Source organism: Lampris incognitus, chromosome 9 (assembly GCF_029633865.1).
Source record: "Lampris incognitus isolate fLamInc1 chromosome 9, fLamInc1.hap2, whole genome shotgun sequence".
Taxonomy (NCBI): Eukaryota; Metazoa; Chordata; class Actinopteri; order Lampriformes; family Lampridae; genus Lampris; species Lampris incognitus.
In genome coordinates this window covers 5,056,183-5,075,175 of record NC_079219.1, presented here as the reverse complement: position 1 = coordinate 5,075,175, position 18,993 = coordinate 5,056,183, and the positions used below count along the sequence as shown (strand labels likewise).

Here is an 18,993-nt window from a genome sequence, read left to right as displayed (position 1 = left end):
CCCCCCCTGCGTATTTTTGATCTACCCTGAGGACCCCTCCACCTGATCTTGGGGGAGGGGGGTTGCAATTTGATAGAAACAGTAGAAACTGCATTTTAAATTGCATTATAGCATTTATTCACTCTTTGGGGCAAAAATAAGAGCTTTCAGTTGTAACTTAGATATAGTTAACAAAACAGAATTCTTATGCAGTAACTTTCAGATATATGTAACAAAACAGAATCCTTATGCAGTAACTTTCAGATATATGTAACAAAACAGAATCCTTATGCAGTAACTTTCAGATATATGTAACAAAACAGAATATGTATTCAGTAACTTTCAGATATATATGTAACAAAACAGAATATGTATTCAGTAACTTTCAGATATATGTAACAAAACAGAATATGTATTCAGTAACTTTCAGATATATGTAACAAAACAGAATATGTATTCAGTAACTTTCAGATATATGTAACAAAACAGAATATGTATTCAGTAACTTTCAGATATATGTAACAACACAGAATATGTATTCAGTAACTTTCAGATATATGTAACAAAACAGAATACGTATTCAGTAACTTTCAGATATATGTAACAAAACAGAATATGTATTCAGTAACTTTCAGATATATGTAACAACACAGAATATGTATTCAGTAACTTTCAGATATATGTAACAAAACAGAATATGTATTCAGTAACTTTCAGATATATGTAACAAAACAGAATATGTATTCAGTAACTTTCAGATATATGTAACAACACAGAATATGTATTCAGTAACTTTCAGATATATGTAACTAAACAGAATTTTTATGCAGTAACTTTTAACAACGCAAACGGGAGCGAGATCTCTTATTAAAATACAATAAATTACACTTGTGAAACAGATGTAATTAGAGGGAAAAAGTCCTGTTACCCTTTATAGTTTAGGTAGATAAAGGTCTCAGTCACATTTGAGTAAAATAATCCTATTTCTATAAATGTCATAGGATCTTGTTTTTAAAAGATATTTTATTTTCACGGACCCCTTGCAATTACACCACGGACCACTAGGGGTCCGCGGACCCCCGGTTGAGAAACACTGCTCTACACAGGGGAAACAGAGGAGCGTTAATTGCCGTGTTAAGTGCGCCTGGTTCCGTGATGCTGCTCAACAGCAGATGTCGTGCTAGAGCCGCGAGGCAAGGCATGGCAAACTGACGTGTTCCGTTTTTAATGAGCTGGGGGGGGGGGCGAAGGCGCGCGGGAGGAGTTGGCCCTCGGGGCGTTGTGCCAGGACGCTCCCCGAAGTGTGCCAGGGACAATATCCGCTCCGACTCTCGCACGAGCTGCGTGCCCAGTAGAGTCGGAGAAAGTCACGTGAAGGTGCTGCCTCCTGTAACTCCAGAAGAAACCATGTCACGTGTCTTCTTTAATCGTCCCTGTCCCTCCAAACTATGGACAGATGTTGTATTACTCATTTACTTTTGCTGGGCTTTAGAAAGAAAAATCGTTGTGTGTGTGTGGACCCCCCCCCTTTTTCTCCCCAATTGTAGTTAGTTGGCCAATCACCCCCCTCTCCCGAGCCGTCCCGGTCTCTGCTCCACCCCCTCTGCTGATCCGGGGAGAGCTGCGGACCACCACATGCCTCCTCCCATACACGTGGAGTCACCAGCCGCTTCTTTTCACCTGACAGTCAGGAGTTTCACCGGGGGGGGGGGGGGACGTAGCGCGTGGGAGGATCACGCTGTTCCCCCTCCCCTCTGAACAGGCGCCCCGACCCACCAGAGGAGGCGCTAGTGCAGCGACCAGGACACACACCCTATGCTTCTCTAAGAATGCTGGTTTAAGTGAGGTGGGGGTGGGGTGGGGTGGGGGATGAATTGAATTTAGTGATGCAATTGTGTTTATTTACGTATGAGTATACGTGGATGTTTTTCATGTGGACCCCAGGAAGAGTAGCTGTTGCCCTGGGCAACAGCTAATGGGGATCTAAATAAACATGAACATACCCGCATCCGGTTTCCCACCCGCATACACGGCCAATTGTGTTTGTAGGGACGCCCGACCATGCCGGAGGTAACACGGACGCCCAAACTTTGTTAAAAAATTTAAGAAGAGTAAAACCCCATGGTTTAAAAATATACAATAACAAAGAGTAATAAATGTCCACGGTTACAGCTGCGGGTGTGCTGGCAGCAGTTTCCCAGGCGTCTCTTTTATAACGGTGGTCTATGGGGGAAATGCTTTTTGGGGCCGTAGGGGATTTGTCGCTGCAATACCGCGAGTGGCCACTGGGTGAAGAACTACGGCGGCGCCGTATCCGGTTCTACCGTAGCACATCCATGGGCGGAACGGGCGGGGAAGGGAAAGGAAGGCGGGGCGGACGGGAAAGGCGCAATGGGACGGGCGGGGGTGGGGGGGGGGGAGGAGCCGACACACCTGGGGGAATTACGCGAACCCGCAACCGGGCCGTCCCGTTTGCGCCGGAACCGTCGGGGGCGGCTCACGACACTCTCGCCCGCCGCCGCAGACGCGCGGAGAGTTTGAGAGGAGCGACATGTTCACCACGGAGCGCAGGAGGATGAGCCTCCACGACGTCAAGCGGAAAGACCCCGTCTGGGTATCGGCCGGGACCCTTTGGAAGGACCCCCTGGCCATGGAGCTCAGCTGCTGCGGCAAGCCGGCGCCGGGGTCGCCGCGCAATCGGCACAGAGCCGCGTCCGTGGCTTACGTGGTCGGCGAGGACGCGTCGGTGCCGCAGACCGAGGAGAACCTGTCGCTCAAGTGCCTGAAGGAGGCGTGCGCCGACGCGCGCGCCACGTTCCAGAACATCTCCTGCGAGAGGATCTCGCTCGGCACCACCGACGTGCTGGACTCCTTCTACAACGCGGGCAAGTATGGGCAGGCTTTGGCCCGCGGTGAGTCGGGTGGCAAAAAAATGCAGAGCATCCTGCGGGTACGCGAAGCCCTGACCCGGCCCTGTGTGTGTGTGTGTGTGTGCGTGCGTGTGTGTGTGTGCGTGTGCGTGTGCGTGTGTGTGTGCAGATGTTGCCGTGGTCGAGATGAGCGACACTTTTTGCCAGCCGTCCCTCTTCTACCACCTCGGCGTGAGAGAAAGCTTCAGCATGACCAACAACATCATCCTGTACTGTTTCAAGCAGGACAACGACCTGCAGGCTCTCAAGGTAAACCTCCGAGCGACAACCACAGGGGGGGGAGGGGGGGCTTACACGTGGCTGCTAAATCCACTAACTCCTTTACTGATGTGTTGTTAAGCAGTAATAAGCTGCTATCAGGCATTGCTGAAAACAGTTTTGGGGTTGCTAGACTGGGTTCCCACACTTGCTCAGCGTGAGCATCTCCATAGACCTGCTGTCAGAGGCGGTGTGACCGGCGGGGGCCGCCTGTCACGTGACCAGAGGCTGGTGTACAACAACTACATGCACAGTGGTTAAAGTTGAGGGTTAAGGTGAGGTAGTGGTTAGGTTGAAGGTTAGCTGTGCCCCTATTTCCACTACATGGTACCGGCTCAACTCCGCTCGACTTTTTCGTTTTCCCATTAATAATAATAATAATAATAAATCAATCTTATATAACGCTTTTCTAATACTCCCAAGTCGCTTTACAATAAACGGGGTGAAACGAGACGACAGATAAACATAGCAGACATACAGGGGTGGATGGGAAGGGGGGGCAGACATACAGGGGTGGATGGGAAGGGGGGGAGGACATACAGGGGTGGATGGGAAGGGGGGGAGGACATACAGGGGTGGATGGGAAAGGGGGGCAGACATACGGGTGGATGGGAAGGGGGCGAGGACATACGGGTGGATGGGAAAGGGGGGCAGACATACAGGGGTGGATGGGAAGGGGGGGCGGACATACAGGGGTGGATGGGAAGGGGGAATATACAGGGGTGGATGGGAAGGGGGAATATACAGGGGTGGATTGGAAGGGGGGCAGACATACAGGGGTGGATGGGAAGGGGGGGCGGACATACAGGGGTGGATGGGAAGGGGGAATATACAGGGGTGGATTGGAAGGGGGGCAGACATACAGGGGTGGATGGGAAGGGGGGGATATACAGGGGTGGATTGGAAGGGGGGCAGACATACAGGGGTGGATGGGAAGGGGGGGCATACAGGGGTGGATGGGAAGGGGGGGACATACAGGGGTGGATGGGAAGCGGGGGAGGACATACAGGGGTGGATGGGAAGGGGGGAGGACATACAGGGGTGGATGGGAAGGGGGGGTATACAGGGGTGGATGGGAAGGGGGGGGATATACAGGGGTGGATGGGAAGGGGGGGAGGACATACAGGGGTGGATGGGAAGGGGGGGTATACAGGGGTGGATGGGAAGGGGGGCTACGAGAGGGAGAAGCGGCAGCCACACATGACGCCAGCAGTTACTCGCCCACTTGGACAAATACAAAAGTGAAAGAAAAACAAACATCATAAATCACAGATGCCGGTACTTTCCATTACTGGAAGGTACCGGCATTTTGGTACCTGTTACCACTTTTCTGGTACCACCTTCATCGAGGTTCCAAAAGGACCGGAGCGGGTACCAAAACCAATGCAGGCCAGCTACACTGAGGGGGTAGTGTTAGGGCGATGGAAAACAACGCTGCAAGTCGAGTCGAGTCTAGCCGGTGCCGGCATTAGTCATGTCTTGATGCGTGCTCAGTAACCCGGGCAAGGGGAATCCCAGCATGTTGAATCAGTTCATCCGGACCTGTTTGTTGAGAGAGAAACGTTTCATCACTCATCCAAGTGGCTTCTTCAGTCTCAACTGGCTGCAGGTGTCTCCACCCATGACAGTTGTGGTCGTTTCGCCACTGTATTGTTTATCAGGGTGGGGGTACCTGCAGTCAGTTGAGACTGAAGAGGTCTCTTAGATGATGATGACACGTTTCTCTCTAAGTAAACGTGAACTGATTAAACTTTCTGGGGTCAGTTAGCGGGGCTGGGGTTAAGCAGTGGTTAAATTCAGGGTCAAGGTCAAGTTTTGGACAGTGGTTTGGCTATCTTAGATAGCCAGTCTGTGGAGACTCTGTCACACTGATAAAATGTGGGCTCCAAACCAGAAAAACCTGAAAAGTATTTCTATTAATGGGTTATTAACATCCGATTTATAACCCATTGATGAATCGATCATTCAGTGTACCACTTAGAAGCCCTTTTGAAAAGTAAAAGTAGGCCCTCTGCAAAGTGCCGCTGGTTCTTTACTACGCTACTTGGAAACATTTATTCCGCAGCTTGTACAAAAAAAAAGTACAAGTTACCCTCCCAGCATCAAAATACAAGTTCTGCACATCAGAATACAAGTTCAGCTTTATACGTAGGCCTACGTACAGGCCAAATATTCAGACCAACAACATGCGATCGAGCCCCACAGCTCGAAGTATCCACCTCTTCATCCACAGCCCCACTAGCCTTGCCCACTGTAAAGTAATGCTGCAGCCTTATTGGGACCAAACGAAGAAGAGTGTGAACGTTTATAGGCATTTGCATATGAATGGAGGACTAATTTGCTCCGTTCTCCTTTTCTGCAGGAGCAGTGTGGAAGCTACACGTTCATCCCTTACGTGGTGTCACCTCAGGGTAAGGTGTTTGCCTGCGACGTTACGATGATGAAGGGCATCAAAGAGCTGATGCAGCCCAACTTCAAACTGGAGCCTCTGCTCACCCCACTGGTCGAGAGATTGGTCCATCTTCTGGAGAACGTTCATGTTCAATCCAGGTTGAACACACTTTATAAACCGTCATTACATATGGTGTTGTGCTTAAAATCATCATCATCACGTCAGATGAGCAACCGGTTTGCCTTTGTGGTGACTGCAGTTATCTCCGAGCTAAACTGTAATCCACGAGGAGATTTAGGCCTGCCCTGGCAGGGGTAACTCCAACCTGATGCACGCCACTTGGCAAAATACTAAATAGTGATGAGGAATCCTAGTTTTGATCCACGATTTATTTTTTTCCCCCTTTTTCTCCCCAATTTTACCCGACCAATTACCCCACTCTTTGAGCCGCCCCGGTCTCTGCTCCACTCCCTCTGCCAATCCGGGGAGGGCTGCAGACTACCACATGCCTCCTCCCATACATGTGGAGTCGCCAGCCGCTTCTTTTCACCTGACAATGAGGAGTTTCACCAGGGGGATGTAGCGCGTGGGAGGATCTCACTACCCCGCCCCAACAGGCGCCCCGACCAACCAGAGGAGGCGCTAGTGCAACGGACAGGACACATACCCACATCCGGCTTCCTACCTGCAGACACGGCCAATTGTGTCTGTAGGGACGCCCGACCAAGCCGGAGGTAACATGGGGATTCGAACCCGCGATCCCCATGTTGGTAGGCTACGGAATAGACAGCTAAACCCGGACGCCCTTGCTCCATGATTTTGCTTTGTTGATTTGACTGATAGTGATAATGGGCGGTTTGGAAAGTGTTGTCATGATAATCATGGGGCATTTCACCATAGCTGCTTACAAATGCAAAAATACCACCAAACTGCAGAACTGTTTGGTGATGCAAAGTATCATATCCAACTGAAACTGGTTTTCAAATGACGCTTTCTCAAGTATTTCATTCCCTCATTGTATGAGAATTTTTTGGGCAGTAGATATTCATTATTGATTTTATGACGATATTTGAATTTGATTTAATACTCTGCCACCGAAAGATGATAAGCGGTGATGTTGCGTTGCTGATAGGAAGGCTAGAAAAGTCTTACAAAGTGTTGACGTTTTCGCTCTGACATGCCAGCGAGTACTTCAGAGAGATGATCCGACATGAGATCCGTACAGCACGGGAACGCTTCAGCGGGCCGGCCCTGAGTCAGGAGCTGGGCCACATCCAGAAACGTCTGGACACAGTAGAGCTGCTCACCCCTGATATAGTCATGAACCTGCTGCTGTCCTACCGGGACATTCAGGTGGGTGCGTCTGCTTGTGAGTGGCAACGATATGCATGCACGCATGTGTTTGTGACTTTATGTGAGTATGTGCGATCTTTACTGTTGCAGCACAGAAGCTTTACAGGTTGAATCAGGAATCAGGAACACTTCATGTGTTGTTTCCTTTCATGTACTTCCGTTCAGGAAATGAAACGACATATCGTTTCCCCGGCCCACAGCAGTGCAACACAAAGACGAAAACACATATCCAAAAACTACAAGAACTTCAAGAACACACATGCTAACTTACTCATATATCTAAACTAACGCATACATATATCCAAACTAAACAACAACAAAAAATCACTGTCCAGGAGAAGGAACGCCAGCCAGGATGACTGCTGGTCTGCATGGGCTAGCAGTTAGCTTAGCCCACCCCACTTCCACGTCCTGTCAGACCGCCCTCAGGGCTTCCTCCTCGTGCGCAGCTCCAGGCAGGGGCCGTGGTCCTTGGGCCCGCCGGACGCAGCAGACCAAGCTCCCCCAGCCGATCCAATGCCACCTCTCCCAGCCAGACACCCTCGACACACCTCCCCGCACTCCTCACGACGACACCAAAAACACCACAGTCAGCGCCAGGTGAGGCCACTGCCAGACTGCCCTTGGTGTTATCAGAACTGCCGGTCTTCATGGCCTAGCAGTTAGCTTAGCCTGCCCCGCTTCCACGTCCTGTCAGACCGCCCTCGGTGCTTCCTCCTCGGGTGCAGCTCCAGGCAGGGGCCGTGGTCCCTGGGCCCATAGGACGCAGCACACCAAGCTCTCCCAGCCGATCCAGCGCCAGCTCTCCCAGCCAACAAACGAAGACAAAACTTAGACGCAGACATGGACAAAGACACTGCATGGACGGTGCTGGGTGAGGCCGCCACAAACGTGAATTCACGCCGCCATCTTCCCACACTGGAAGCGGAAAAAAAGAATCATACAGTAGTGTAATAATTTTAATAATCACTAATTGATAAAATTAAGGGAACATTTTTTTTTATCCCCAATTTTTACTTAGCTAATTACCCCATTCTTTCGAGCCATCCCGGTCGCTGCTCCACCCCCTCTGCCGATCCGGGGCGGACTGCAGACTACCACATGTCTCCTCCGATACATGTGGCGTCACCAGCCGCTTCTTTTCACCTGACAGTGAGGAGTTTCACCAGGAGGATATAGCGCGTGGGAGGATCACGCTATTCTCCCCAGTTCCCCCTCCCCCCTGAACAGGTGCCCCAACCGACCAGAGGAGGCGCTAGTGCAGCAACCAGGACACATACCCACATCCGGCTTCCTAGCCGCAGACACGGCCAATTGTGTTTGGGGGGGACGCCCGACCAAGCCGGAGGTAACACGGGGATTCGAACCGCTGATCCCTGTGTTGGCAGGCAACAGAATACACCGCCACGCTACCTGGACGCCCGATAAAATTAAGAATTTAATATAAGAATAAGTATAAAACTTTCAAGGGTCATAATGAACCAAAAACAATCAGCGAACTCGTCAGGTTTGTCAAATACTTGACAAAAAAAAAGAGGGTGACAAATTTGGGTATGAAAATGAAAGAGAATAAAAGGGGTCAATGGTGAGGATGACCAGTTAGCTTTACAATGAGCAATAAGTAAATATTGTCAAGTCACCAGATCTTGCAGTCAGTATAATGCATTTTAATTCTGCACTCTCTTGGTCTTCAGGACTATGATGCAATCATCAAACTGGTGGAGATGCTGAACAACCTGCCCATGTGTGTGTTGGCAGCACAGCAAAACATCAAGTTTCACTACATATTTGCACTAAACAGGTACCCTGATGTTTGGATTCACTGGTTATGAGGGTAGGAAAATGCGGTTGGTTTATGGGATGTAATACACATAATAATCACAATCCTACTTTCCCATTTAATGTACCAGTCCACCTCATGACACCGTTTTGTTTTCATTCTCAGCCTGTGCTGTTAGATTAGCTTTAAAGGAAAATGTCCAGTTTTTTTTTTAACCTAAGCCCTCTTTTACTAATGTTAAGAGTCAAACGATCGATGGGAAACAAAATCTTCTAAAGTGATTCATCATTAAGCAAACCAGCTTCAGCCAACTGCTGCACACCAAGTTGCAATATAGTCCTCTACTACTACTACTACTACCACCACTACTACTACTACTACTACTACTATTTTTGGCTGCTCCCGTTAGGGGGCGCCACAGCAGATCATCCGTCTCCATCTCTTCCTGTCCTCTGCATCTTCCTCTGTCACACCAGCCACCTGCATGTCCTCCCTCACCACACCCATAAACCTCCTCTTTGGCCTTCCTCTTCTCCTCTTCCCTGGCAGCTCCATATTCAGCATCCTTCTCCCAGTATACCCAGCATCTCTCCTCCACACATGTCCAAACCATCTCAATCTTGCCTCTCTTGCTTTGTCTCCAAACCGTCCAACCTGAGCTGTCCCTCTAATATACTCGTTCCTAATCCTGTCCTTCTTCATCACTCCCAATGAAAATCTTAGCACCTTCAACTCTGCCACCTCCAGCTCCACCTCCTGTTTTTTCGTCAGTGCCACCGTCTCCAAACCATATAACATAGCTGGTCAAGTAAGTTGGATTATAGTCCTTCACCAAATTACGATCACTATTGGAGCTCCTTATTAACACTAACGAGCTCACAATGTGATGAGAGGAGCCAAAACAGCCTTAACCACAATATTAGTCATGTAAATATTTTTTTTTTGTTATTGATTTTGATATACTTTATTGATCCCTGTAGAGAAATTACACTCTGCGTTTAACCCGTCCTAGCTGTGTAGCTAGGAGCAGTGGGCAGCCGCCGTGCAGCACCCCGGGACCAACTCCAGTTCGTCTTGCCAGGAGTATCAACCCTGACATGCATGTCTTTTTGATGGTGGGGGAAACCGGAGCACCCGGAGAAAACCCACTGCAGACACGGGGAGAACATGCAAAACTCCACACAGAGGATGACCTGGGACGACCCCAAGGTTGGACAACCCAGGGGTTCAAACCCAGGACCTTCTTGCTGTGAGGCAACAGCACTAACCACTGCGCCACTGTGCCGCATATAAATATATAAGTCCATTTGGATTGAGATCTATCTGGCAAAGGTTTACATGGCAGCTTGGTGCGCAGCACTTGGCAGACACTAGCTTGCTAAGTACTGAATCGGTTTAAAAGATTCTGCAACCCATCGCAGCTTTGACCCGCAACAATAGGAAAATAGGACATGGGTTAAAAAAATAAACGGAGTTTCCCTTTAAAGTCCCAATTTCTGCTGACGCTACCAAAATCTTGTCCCACCAGGAGGAACCGGCCAGGCGATCGTGACAAGGCCCTTGAGGCGATTCTGCCCATCGTGGAGTCAGGGCACAAGGTAGCTTCAGATGTCTACTGTCTCTGTGGACGAATCTATAAAGACATATTCATGAGCTCTGGGTTCACTGACCACCCCAGCAGAGACCAGGCGTGCTACTGGTATACTCAATATCTTGTTTGGATCACTTACATCTATTCCAGCACTATCGTTGTTTCTGTCCATAACATGATAAAATTCTGTTTGGTGTACTTAGTCAACAGTCTCTGTCACTACAGAAACCACAAAACATTTATCTATTTGCAAGATCAAATTTTGCATGTCATTTAAATACATGTTATATTGTGTTGTGTTGTGTTATTTTTATGACATTCTACTGCTCAGTTTTCTGATATATTTCATCAGTTGAACAAATGTGTGATTTTTTTCCCCCAGGTACGGCAAAGCTTTTGAAGCAGAACCAACGCTTCACTCCGGAATCAACAATGTGGTCTTGTTAATGGCGGCTGGCCATGAGTTTGACACCTCTATTGAGCTGCGGAAACTAGGTGCCCATTTTTCTCCTCCTACTTAGTCTCTGAGATTATGTGTAAAGGCTGCTGCTTTTATGTACTTTTTTAATAACTTTTGACTTTTGTAACCTCCGTACACTCTGCCATAAAATGCGTCCATTAAAACTACACATTAGTAGGGGGCGTCTGGGGGGCGTGGCGGTCTATTCCGTCGCCTACCAACACGGGGATCCAGGTTCAAATCCCCGTGTTACCTCCGGCTTGGTCGGGGATCCCCCCAAACACAATTGGCCGTGTCTGCGGTTGGGAAGCCGGATGTGGGTATATGTCCTGGTCGCTGCACTAGCGCCTCCTCTGGTCAGTCGGGGTGCCTGTTCGGGAGGGGCAATGTCCCCCTGGCGAAACTCCTCACTGTCAGGTGAAAAGAAGCGGCTGGTGACTCCACATGTATCGGAGGAGGCATGTGGTAGTCTGCAGCCCTCCCTGGATCGGCAGAGGGGGTGCAGCAGAGACCAGGACGGCTCGGAAACGTGGGGTAATTGGCCAAGTACAATTTGGGTGAAAGTGGGGGGGGGTGGGGATTACACATTAGCTGTCATTCCAGGCAGACATTGCTAACTCAGTAGTATTATCATATGTCAGCATCTAGGATTTTGAAACATTGATGCAGAAAGTAATTTCTATCTGACATGACAATATGGCATTTTATCATGAAAATCTATATATCCATCCATTATCCAAGCCACTTATCCCAATGGACCTATCGTTCAGTCTCACCCCTCGAATGCAGACGAGCCAATGGCAGTGTAGTACCAAATGCACGCGGGAGCTCACTCGGACAGCTAGAGCTAACGACTCCATTCAGAGTTGCACCAGAAGTCGTGGTTTTTGTGATGTTTTATGGATATAAGTTGAACAAAAATGGTCAAACGATGTGCATGGGGTACGTGCAACACTGATACGAGGTATCCTGAGAGGGTAGGCAGCGGGGTATATTTTATCCCGTTTCCCAAACCAAAACAAGAAAGGTAAATTAATTGATCTTACCCTGCGGTGCACGAACAATGCTGGTCCTGGATGATGTTATCTGCAGTCGTGATGACCGCGAGACGAGGCTTTCCCCTCTTGCATTGTGATCTGTAAGCTCTCGCCTCCAATTTAAGCTTGTCACTCACCATATCTAGTTTTAAATGTTGTACATATCCCTCCATAGCATAGTGAAGTCCTTTTGGGTGGCTTCTAGATGAAATCAAGTCCTTCTGTCTCCAAAAGTTATGTATAGCCTCTTGGGATATAGTTTTGACACCAATAGCTGCCATCGTAACTCTCTAGTCAGCCCAGTTAGCAACAGTAACTAAGGGGGGTGGGACTGAGCGATAGTTCCATTGGGGTCACGGGATGCTGGAGCCTATCCCAGCAGTTGGCAACCCTGGTTGGCCCTGTATGGTGGACTGGTGGCCTGTCCAGGGTGTCTCCCCACCTGCCACCCAATGACAGCTGGGAATCTATATATCATTATTTGAATTTGGTCCCTCACAACACATAACATGGATGACATTTGTGTTATTGTGTTGGTTTCCAGGTGTGACCCTAAGCTCCTTGCTGGGCAGGAAGGGAAGTTTGGAGAAGATGAAGGACTACTGGGATGTAGGTTTCTATTTGGGGGCCAGCATCTTAACCAACGATCACAGGAAGGTCATTGAGGCGTCAGAGAAACTTTATAGGCTGAACGCTCCCATATGGTGAGTCTTAAATATCTCTTCCTGTTTAACAGTGATCAGTCCATATACAGGATGTCTTGTCACGGTATTCAGATTTCTGTTGGTGAGCAAGTTTGTTTTGTTCCTCCGAGGTACGTGGGCTCCATAATGGAAACATACATCCTGTACCGTCAGTTTGCTAAACCGCCAGAGGTGAGATCTCCCAAACAGGACACTGCGGACTTCTGGATGGAGCTGCTTTTACAGGCCTGCAAGCCTACCGTCTCCACAGACCGCTGCCCAGTAAGACAATAAATAACGTTGCTGCAAACTTTCTCTCATCCATTCCTGAAATGTAGGTCAGTTTAAAGTGACCCATCTGTATTCAATTAGATTTGCAATTATTCATTTTGGAGGCACTATTATCCAAAACAACTTACAGGAGAGTCAGCGAGTGTTACCAACTGGTGCTAAATAGTAATCACATCATAGGTTTATTGTATGAAGTAGTAGTCGTACACTTGCGGCATTACAATCATATCATAACGGTACTATTATGTAGCTGTGGTAGTCGTTGCACATTTGCTACATAGTTATTCACATTATAGCCAAGATTGCGTGTAATGTCAAATACGTTTTGTGTCCAAGATTGTTAGGAGGCGGTGACCACGAGAATCAGAGTATGAGGTAGATTTACATTGAAATATATTATCGTCATAAGGACATAAGGTTGTCATAAGGTCCTGGGTACGACGCTAAACTGCAACCGCCGGGTCGTCCGCGACTAAACCGGCGCCCCCGCTTCAACACCTGGGTTGTTGTGAGGAGGGTGTGTGGACACCCAGCAGGACTATAAACAAAACCTGTCAAAGGGCGGATGAGTTCCAGATTTTCATTGAGTGGCTCCTCCAGTAAATTTTGGAAGATATGGAGTCCATTCTTTCAGTTTGTTCAGAAAATGGATTTCCAATGTATCCCTGATTGAGGCAGCTCTTGTGGTTTGGATGGGTATTAATATTGTGTTTGTTGTGACGTGGGTGATGTGTAGCTGCACTGACTATTGGTGTCTACTATTGACATGGTTGATTGTTGGTTGACTGATGGGGGCTTCTTTTTTTTCTTCTCTTTTTGTTGTTTGTTTATGGTTTGTTTGTTTTCTTGGTTTCTGTGGGTTGTTGTGGTGTTTAGCAATGGGTCAGTTGTCGCTTTTTTGTGGTGTGTCTTTGTAAAGGGAATATGTACTTTTTACCCTTTTTGAATGCTCTGAGGACACAGGTGTATTTTTTTTGCAAATCCCAATAAAATTTAAAAAAAAAAAGGGCGGCTGAGTTCCTCTGTGAACCAACGGCCATCCATACCTGGAGAGGAGATAGGGACCACCAGGCACCCCCCCCCCCCATGACCTCCATAGGTTACGGAACTGATGATGATGCTGATGATAAGAACATAAAATGTCAGCTGCAGGAAGAAGGAAGTCAGGACAGGTGACCTTGATAGTAGTGGTATGTCGTGAGCTTACAGTGATATTGTGTGTTCAGCGAAGTAATCTGAAGCAGCTGTAATCTCCCATTAGAAGTGAATGGACCTGGGTTGGGCTCAGCAACCCCCAGAAACAGCCTGCTTCTCAGTACAAACTAAGTTGCCTAAGTTTTGAGTTAAGGTTCAGGTACTGGTCATAATCTGCCGTTCTTCCTATAGACATCATATCTGTAGTTAAAAACCATTTTTAAAGATGGCCTGCCACATTCCAGGTGCTGATTCTGGAGCCCAGCAAAGTCTTCCAACCCACGATCGTGTGTGTGAGCGAGGAGGATGAGAGTCGCACCGTTCAGCTGAAACACATCACCACTGTAAAGGTATGTAGAACCTCCACCCACGACAGAGCCGGCGTCCTACCTGACGGTCTCCCCCTACCTGTAGTTTCTGAATCTGTCTGTGAAGGAAAGCTGATTTTGAAGGAGGACACATCTGCAGTCAGTCAGTCTCATAGTACGCGGTACGGACTGCGTTTGGTGTCTTTGTGCAGAGGTGTGTGTGTGTTTGGGAATGGGGAGGGATATATTATCAGCAGGTGTGGTTGGGACTCTTTTTTTTTTGTGTGTGTGTGGATTTTTCCTCTTTTTCTCCCCAGTCGTACCCGGCCAATTACCCCACTCTTCTGAGCCGTCCCGGTCGCTGCTCCACCCCCTCTGTCGATCCAGGGAGGGCTGCAGACTACCACTTGCCTCCTCCCATATATATGTAGTCGCCAGGCGCTTCTTTTCACCTGACAGTGAGGAGTTTCGCCAGACCCCACCCCCTCCCACCCCGAACAGGCACCCCGACCGATCAGAGGAGGCGCTAGTGCAGTGACCAGAACACATAGCCACATCCACCTTCCCACCCGTAGACACGGCCACTTGTGACCAATAGGGACACCTGATCAAGCCGGAAGTAACACGGGGATTCGAACTGGCGAGCCCTGTGTTGGTAGGCAACGGAATAGACCGGCACGCTACCCGGACGCCTACGTCGGGCCTCGTTTTGAATGAACCAATCAAATCTCCTCTTTCCCTCCTCTTTTGAAAGGAGCACGCCGCACTACGAGCACATTGCCACCACGCACACACCGAACCCCCCGCAGATGGTGCAGCTTAACGTGAGACTATTTTAATGCGAACAGCCCTGGCGCCGATCCACGGTGTTAGTGTTTAACCAGGGAGGTGTGTGAGGGGGCATATTTGAGTGCCGCCGTATCAAAAATCAACTCGCTTCTGCGGCTTGACTCTTCTGTCGGTCGTTTCTTTGCCTCACGCATACGTGCAAATAAATCGTTTTTGTGTACTTTGTTTAGCATGTGTAGTGCATTTGTGTTGAAGTATCCAGCTGTGGCTTTTGTCTCCCCCCCCCTCCCCCCACCCACCCCGTATCCTGATTTTATCTCTTCTTCCACAGAAAGGCCTGCATCAGTGGACCTTCCCGGCGTCTGCCATTCGGGGAGTGAGGTACTGGAGAATTGAGGTCGACGCTACCATTTGTCAGCTCTCTGCTCACAGCTCTCTGGGTGTGGTCAAGCCTGCGGCGGCGGAGCCGGAGGTTTCCCAAACACACCAGGGTTGTTTGGGAAACATTGGCCGCCTGACAGAGTCTTGTTTGGTCAGCGCCGTTTCGGGCTTTGTTCTGCTGGTGTTTCGGTTTGCTGATGTCATTCTGGCTACCGATCAATGTCCGAGTGTTCTTTGGCCTTGTTTTGCCGATTCAAATGCCTCTTGGGCAATAGCAGGATTTCCCCCCCCCCCCCCTCCTTTCAGTTTGTATGCAAAACACCGTCAGCTGACAGCTTACTCGGAAAACGGCGTGGCAACGCACTTCATCAAATTTCAGTCTGTTAAGAGAAGGTGAGGAGGCTTCCCTTCTAAAACTGGAAGCGGACATGTGCTCTGTTATCACCGGCTGCCCAGTAAATCCATTTCCCGGCTGTTGGTTTACACACGGCCGATATCTTCAGGACGCAAACAACGGCTTGTTTGCTTCCTGGGAAAGATAGAAGGTGGGCAGATACGTGAATACTGTCATCTCAACCGTTGCAGAGAGTGTGCCCCTTCATCATCCAGCCACGCACGGCTTTCAGCACTGTTGTGCCGTTCCCGGCGATACCAAGTAATCCTCACGCCATCGCGCCGTAAAAGGGAGTGTTTGCTCTTTCGTTCAAAAGGGATTGAGTCATTCAAACGTGTTAATGATTCAAGCTCTTCTTATCCGCCTCAGTGCTTCGAAGATAGACGAGCGGAGCTGCTTCCTGTATGTCCATTACAACTGTGACGACTTCCAGCTCTGCTTCCCCACAGAGCTGCACTGCAAAGGGTGAGTGACGGACAGACAGAGTCACATTCACGTGGACTCTGTCTGTTTGTATGTCAAGGAAACGGGCTGACCTTACTGACTGGCCAGGTGACTGACTGACTGACTGGCTGGCTGGCTGACCGGCTAAAGTGCTACCGTGACAGTAAGCAGTCTTACAATAAGACATGCCTTATAAAAGTTTTACGTGTGTTTACTAATTACTTGGTTAATTGTTAATAATTAATTTATTAAGGAAGGGATCATCTTCGCTGAGTCTCATAGACATTCTGTTGGAGACAGTGTGGTTAGGCCAGTGGTGTCCAGCCCTGCTCCTGGAGAGCTACCCCTCCAGGAGCAGGGCTGGAGTGAAAACCGGCAGGAGGGTAGCTTTCCGGGAGCAGGGTTGGACACCATTGGATTAGACCAGTATTTCCCAAACCAGTCCTCAAGGAACCCCTATCCTGCAGATTTTCTTTGCAACTCTGAATAGGTACCTGTTTGTAGTTAATCAACCAATCAGCAATGAATTATGTCAGATGTTGCATACCTTGCATAATTAAGTGCTGTGCGATGATTGGTTAAGTACAAGCAAGGCTACCTATGCAGGGTTACAATGAAAATCTGCAGGATAGGGGGTCCTTGAGGACTGGGTTGGGAAACGCTGGATTGGACAATAGCCAATCCTCACTATCCACTATCTAACCTTGTCCTTAGACTTAACCACTACATAATCCTAATCCTAAACACAACTACCACCTAACCTTAACACAAAACTTGAGTGATAATTCTGTTTTTCTACAACTTGGGTCTTGTTTTTGTTGTTTTGGCATCGTGCATATGGGTTATATCATTTTACTCACTGGTCTCATTTTGCAGAATTCGAACGTGGGACCATTGCTAGACGCAGCTTTGCAAGAGCGTCTTACGGCAACTGAACAGAAAATGTCAGACATGTTTCAACAAGTCCAATTCGACCCAATTATCCAAACCACATATTTGGCAGTGAAAACAAATTAAAAAAACAACCGATTCTGAAGCTGTTACCTGAAATGTCCAACGTCATCAGCGATCGACCACATTGCTGACCTACTTACTGGTTGAGCGCGCAGGAAGCACCAGCCTATACATTACTGCAGGTTGTAGGAACCATCGATAAACTACCCAGCCAACGCAAGTGTGAAGCCACGGATGATGGGGAAATCTAGTACACAGTCAAACTGGGGCACTAGGGGGGGTTTTGTTGTTGTCGCTGAAAAGATAGGTCTAAGGCTCGTGTTCATTTACCCCGCAGGATGCCATTGTAAGGCTGTGTAGGGCACTCCTGACCTGATAAAATGTATGCATTATAAAATCCTATTATTAATATATAACGCATTAATAAAACAGTATTAATCATCAAGTAACCACTTTATAAAGTAACCTTATTGTAATATGATACTACAGTCTCACTAACCCACTGTGGGCAGAACACAAGAACAAGACAGTCAGGGTGCTGTAAGACCGTCGGCCAGAGAGGAAGTACGAGTGTAGCAGAAAGACTGGTCTGTGGCATTTTTAGGACGAGAGTGATGTCATTACATGATGAATCATAGTACGTTTCCTATGTCTGTCCGCAGATATAGGAAGTAGCCTGGAGGCAGTAGCCTGGAGACAGACAGTTCCTGTTCACTCTCGCTTTAGCTGACTCTGTCCGTGTTATTCAGGGGCAGACATTTTGTGTAAATATTGCCTGGTGTGCAATAGGGGTGTGAGAAAATATCCATACACTCGAGTATCGCCATATTATATTTTGTGATACTGCATCGATTCGCCAAACCACTATATCGATGTTTAATTGTTTACCTATAAAGGTCGGTGACAAACATTTTGTGTTGTGTGTAACACCACGGCCGCTAGATAACAGTGTTGTAATCTATCTTCAGCCATCTGACTCTGCCACTCCAACCCAACAAGGTAAACTGAGGCAGGAAGTCGCATAAGCACAAAGAACACAGGCCTACGAAATCGTAATATATCACCTTTCTTACAGTATCACAATATATCACGATATATTGAATCGTGACCCCTGTATCGTATCGCCAGTCTCGCCAATACACAGCCCTAGTGTGCAACACTCCTATTTTGAGGAAGTGTGCACGCAGAAGAACCCAAACCGTACTTGCTAGTGAACACTGGGTATGTCTTACTGTGTGGTTCAGGTCTTTCTCTCTTTCTTTGTCACCAGGTCCAGTCGAATGTCATGTAGTATGTAATTGTATCTCTATACCAGTGTGTGAAAGTGTGATTTATATATGTAAATATTTGTATTTCAATGTCCAGGCCGGGGCAACGGTTGTCCTCAAGCAGGGCAGTAAAGAAGCTGTCTTATTTTTCTGTCTCCATCACCTTCGTTTGATCTCATGGCAGATCAAATAAGAGTCTGTTACTCATCGTAACCATGATGTCCTGTCGGACTGTCACCCACTAGTTTCTGTGAGCTGGTGAACACCTTGCTGCTGCAGACCGAGGCCCCCGGCAGACGACCCAGTCACCTCACTGGCGGGATACTCGAGGTGAGAAACATCTACACAGCCTTCTTCTTCTTCTTCTTCTTCCTTCGGCTTGTTCCCTGTTTCCCAGGGGTCGCCACAGCGGATCTGATAGTCTCCATCGGCACCCTGCGAGGGCACAGCACCGATGGGGGTCTTGTCAATCCGCATAATGATTTGGCAAAATTTTACATTGATGCC

General features: G+C 48.3%; 1 protein-coding gene across 2 annotated transcripts in view; it reads left to right on the top strand.

The window, feature by feature from the left end:
• Positions 1–2,425: 2,425 nt before the first annotated feature.
• The window catches only part of si:ch211-1i11.3 (mitogen-activated protein kinase kinase kinase 5), a 45,965-nt gene continuing 29,397 nt past the window's right edge, over positions 2,426–18,993 (top strand). For both annotated transcript variants that reach the window (XM_056285917.1, XM_056285916.1), the window contains exons 1-13: positions 2,426–2,864; positions 3,019–3,158; positions 5,530–5,717; positions 6,744–6,912; positions 8,607–8,713; positions 10,221–10,391; positions 10,666–10,778; positions 12,325–12,484; positions 12,595–12,745; positions 14,194–14,298; positions 15,377–15,426; positions 16,190–16,285; positions 18,732–18,816. In XM_056285917.1, coding sequence (XP_056141892.1) covers positions 2,531–2,864; positions 3,019–3,158; positions 5,530–5,717; positions 6,744–6,912; positions 8,607–8,713; positions 10,221–10,391; positions 10,666–10,778; positions 12,325–12,484; positions 12,595–12,745; positions 14,194–14,298; positions 15,377–15,426; positions 16,190–16,285; positions 18,732–18,816 — 1,869 coding nt within the window. In that variant the 5' untranslated portion in view covers positions 2,426–2,530. The remainder of the gene's footprint in view (positions 2,865–3,018; positions 3,159–5,529; positions 5,718–6,743; positions 6,913–8,606; positions 8,714–10,220; positions 10,392–10,665; positions 10,779–12,324; positions 12,485–12,594; positions 12,746–14,193; positions 14,299–15,376; positions 15,427–16,189; positions 16,286–18,731; positions 18,817–18,993) is intronic.